Here is a 4,591-nt window from a genome sequence, read left to right as displayed (position 1 = left end):
TTTGTCTAGAACTACGTCTGATGCGGATGTTTGTAGATAGTTATTTGTCTAGAACTACGTCTGATGCGGATGTTTGTAAATAGTTATTTGTCTAGAACTACGTCTGATGTGGATGTTTGTAGATAGTTATTTGTCTAGAACTACGCCTGATGCGGATGTTTGTAGATAGTTATTTGTCTAGAATTACGTCTGATGCGGATGTTTGTAGATAGTTATTTGTCTATAACTACGCCTGATGCGGATGTTTGTAGATAGTTATTTGTCTATAATTACGTCTGATGCGGATGTTTGTATGTAGTTATTTGTCTAGAACTACGTCAGATGCGGATGTTTGTAGATATTTTTTGTCTAGAAATCCGTCTGATGCGGATGTTTGTAGACAGTTTTTTGTCTAGAACTACGTCTGATTGGGATGTTTGTAGGTAGTTTTTTTGTCTAGAACCACGTCTGATGCGGATGTTTGTAGGTTGTTATTTGTCTAGAACTACGTCTGATGCGGATGTTTGTAGGTAGGTATTTGTCTAGAACTACGCCTGATGCGGATGTTTGTAGATAGTTATTTGTCTATAACTACGCCTGATGCGGATGTTTGTAGATATTTTTTGTCTAGAACTACGTCTGATGCTGATGTTTGTAGATAGTTATTTGTCTAGAACTACGTCTGATGCGGCTGTTTGTAGATATTTTTTTGTCTAGAACTCCGTCTGATGCGGATGTTTGTAGATATTTTTTGTCTAGAACTACGTCTGATGCTGATGTTTGTAGATAGTTATTTGTCTAGAACTACGTCTGATTGGGATGTTTGTAGATAGTTATTTGTCTAGAACTGCGTCTGATGCGGATGTTTGTAGATAGTTATTTGTCTATAATTACGTCTGATGCGGATGTTTGTATGTAGTTATTTGTCTAGAACTACGTCAGATGCGGATGTTTGTAGATATTTTTTGTCTAGAAATCCGTCTGATGCGGATGTTTGTAGACAGTTTTTTGTCTAGAACTACGTCTGCTTGGGATGTTTGTAGATAGTTATTTGTCTAGAACTGCGTCTGATGCGGATGTTTGTAGATAGTTATTTGTCTAGAATTACGTCTGATGCGGATGTTTGTAGATAGTTGTTTGTCTAGAAATACATCTGACGCTGATGTTTGTAGATATTTTTTGTCTAGAACTACCTCTGATGCGGATGTTTCTAGGTAGTTATTTGTCTAGAACTACGTCTGATTGGGATGTTTGTAGATAGTTGTTTGTCTAGAAATACATCTGACGCTGATGTTTGTATATATTTTTTGTCTAGAACTACCTATGATGCGGATGTTTCTAGGGAGTTATTTGTCTAGAACTACGTCTGATTGGGATGTTTGTAGATAGTTGTTTGTCTAGAACTACGTCTGATTGGGATGTTTGTAGACAGTTATTTGTCTAGAACTACGTCTGATGCGGATGTTTGTAGATAGTTATTTGTCACTACGCCTGATGCAAATGTTTGTAGATAGTTATTTGTCTAGAACTACGTCTTATGCGGATGTTTATAGATTGGTTCAGTCTGTAGCTGTCGTAGGTGATACCGGGTAGACGAGATGTTCTGGGTGTCAGTCCGGGCGGATGACGGACCTCTATTGTCTGTCTTAGCGGACGATGTGCATGGCTCAGGGTAATGCAGTTCTTTGTCTGTTAGGAAGTCGTCCTTCCCGTCGGACACCTTGTACTCCGCCGGTGGTATATAGCAAGGTGAACTGTTTGTTTTTGCGAGAGAATAGCTTACCCGGGGTCGCTTTTTCTTAGTTTTGAACACATTGAGAATGTCACTGAGTACGATCAGTACCACGGGGATGGCTAACAACACGGCCCCCACAGACCCGATCGCCTGAGACGATGGACGATCGTCCACTGCACTGATGTACCTACGGAGGTTCACTGGAAGAAAGTGAGTAATTCTTAATTATAAAGAAGAGCAAATGTATATTATCATAATTCAAGATGGCTGTCTGGCGACCATTTTTTCCTGTGCTCAGTCTCAAAATGTAACATGTGCAACAAAGAATAAAGGTTGTCTACTCATGAAATTTGAGAAACGTTTGTCAAGAACTGCTCGAGAAATAACAATTTCGAACTGTCCAAATCCGATATGGCTACCTGGCGGCTCTCCTATTTTTATCAGTTTCAAAATAGAACAAGCAAGACTACATACCAACCAATGGGAACCTATATAAAATATAAGAAAGATTTGTTGAGTTTATCTTAAAAGATAGCGATAACAAACTACAACTGTCAAAATCCAAGATTTTGTAGGAAATCTGTGAAGTCCGGGTTGTAGTCATACAAATGTTAACACTTCAAAGAGGACAGTATAGCAGTCATGGCCATTGATATTACAACAGTCCAACCGACACTTGAAGATCTTTTGGAAACTCTACAGAAACAATTGGATGTTCGCTTCCTTTTTCTGTATGGCGTTTATATAGTTAAATAACCGTGAGTAGATTAAGTCCTACAGCATGTTGTTGTTCTACATTTCCATACCTGTACATCTATCGTTGAGTTTTTACATACAGTTACCTAAATTCTTCTGCAAGTCGATCTGTCAGTAGAAAGCCGTGGGTTTCCTTAATTCTTTCTAAAGTCAATCTGGCAATGGTAAAACTTAGAAGTGTGTTACCTAAAGTCCTTCTCAGGTCAATTTGTTGGTGGTAATACCTAGACGTTGGTTTCCTTGAGTCTTCTTCAAGTCGATCTACCAATGGTCAAACCTAAACATGGATTTCCTGAAAAGTTGGTCTGTCAGTGGTTATACATAGCCTTGGATTACCTGAAGTCTTCTACAAGTTGGCAATATCTCGCCTTAAATTATCTGAAGTCTTTTACAAGTTGGTCTGTCAGTGGTTCGACCTAGCCGTGGAATACCTGAAGTCTTCTACAAGTTGGCAATACCTAGCCGTAAATTATCTGAAGTCTTTTACAAGTTGGTCTGTCAGTGGTTCCACCTAGCCGTGGAATACCTGAAGTCTTCTACAAGTTGGTTAGTCAGTGGTTCTACCTAGCCGTGGATTACCTGAAGTATTTTACAATTTGGTTGGTCAGTGGTTATACCTAGCCGTAAATTATCTGAAGTCTTCTACAAGTTGGTTAGTCAGAGGTTCTGCCTAGCCGTGGAATACCTGAAGTCTTCTATAAGTTGGTTAGTCAGTGGTTCTACCTAGCCGTGGATTACCTGAAGTCTTCTACAATTTGGTTAGTCAGTGGTTCTACCTAGCCGAGGATTAACTGAAGTCTTTTACAATTTGGTTAGTCAGTGGTTATACCTAGCCGGGGAATACCTGAAGTCTTCTACAAGTTGATTTGTCAGTGGTTCTACCTAGCCGTAAATTATCTGAAGTCTTTTACAAGTTGGTCTGTCAGTGGTTCCACCTAGCCGTGGAATACCTGAAGTCTTTTACAAGTTGGTTAGTCAGTGGTTCTACTTAGCCGTGGATTACCTGAAGTCTTTTACAATTTGGTTAGTCAGTGGTTATACCTAGCCGGGGAATACCTGAAGTCTTCTACAAGTTGATCTGTCAGTGGTTCTACCTAGCCGTGGACTACCTGAAATCTTCTACAAGTTTGTTAGTCAGTGGTTATACCTAGCCGTAAATGATCTGAAGTCTTCTACAAGTTGGTTGGTCAGAGGTTCTGCCTAGCCGTGGAATACCTGAAGTCTTCTACAAGTTGATTAGTCAGTGGTTCTACCTAGCCGTGGATTACCTGAAGTCTTCTACAATTTGGTTAGTCAGTGGTTCTACCTAGCCGAGGATTAACTGAAGTCTTTTACAATTTGGTTAGTCAGTGGTTATACCTAGCCGGGGAATACCTGAAGTCTTCTACAAGTTGATTTGTCAGTGGTTCTACCTAGCCGTGGAATCCCTGAAGTCTTCTACAAGTTGAGCTGTCAGTGGTTCTACCTAGCCGTGGAATCCCTGAAGTCTTCTACAAGTTGAGCTGTCAGTGGTTCTACCTAGCCGTGGACTACCTGAAATCTTCTACAAGTTTGTTAGTCAGTGGTTATACCTAGCCGGGGAATACCACCTAGCCGTGGATTACCTGAAGTATTTTACAATTTGGGTGGTCAGTGGTTATACCTAGCCGTAAATTATCAGAAGTCTTCTACAAGTTGGTTAGTCAGTGGTTATAACTAGCCGTGGAATACCTGAAGTCTTCTACAAGTTGATTAGTCAGTGGTTCTACCTAGCCGTGGATCCCCTGAAGTCTTCTACAATTTGATTAGTCAGTGGTAACACCTAGCTGTGGAATACCTGAAGTCTTCGACAAGTTGGTTAGTCAGTGGTTCTACCTCGCCCTGAAGTCTTCTACAAGTTGGTCAGTCAGTGGTTCTACCTAGCCGTGGAATCCCTGAAGTCTTCTACAAGTTGAGCTGTCAGTGGTTCTACCTAGCCGTGGATTACCTGAAGTCTTTTACAATTTGGATAGTCAGTGGTTATACCTAGCCGTAAATAATCTGAAGTCTTCTACAAGTTGGTTAGTCAGAGGTTCTACCTAGCCGTGGAATACCTGAAGTCTTGCACAAGTTGGTTTGTCAGTGGTTCTACCTAGCCGTAGG

At 40.5% G+C, this 4,591-nt stretch overlaps 1 protein-coding gene across 1 annotated transcript in view; it reads right to left on the bottom strand.

Moving 5' to 3' along the window:
* Window positions 1–1,332: 1,332 nt before the first annotated feature.
* Window positions 1,333–4,591, bottom strand: part of LOC110446123 — a 21,863-nt gene continuing 18,604 nt past the window's right edge. Inside the window, exon 5 of the mRNA XM_021491109.1 lies at window positions 1,333–1,914. Coding sequence (XP_021346784.1) covers window positions 1,508–1,914 — 407 coding nt within the window. The 3' untranslated portion in view covers window positions 1,333–1,507. The remainder of the gene's footprint in view (window positions 1,915–4,591) is intronic.

This window comes from Mizuhopecten yessoensis, unplaced genomic scaffold (genome assembly GCF_002113885.1).
Source record: "Mizuhopecten yessoensis strain PY_sf001 unplaced genomic scaffold, ASM211388v2 scaffold2583, whole genome shotgun sequence".
NCBI lineage: Eukaryota > Metazoa > Mollusca > Bivalvia > Pectinida > Pectinidae > Mizuhopecten > Mizuhopecten yessoensis.
The sequence above is the reverse complement of the archived record's forward strand: the minus strand, read 5'-3'. Positions and strand labels throughout refer to the sequence as shown.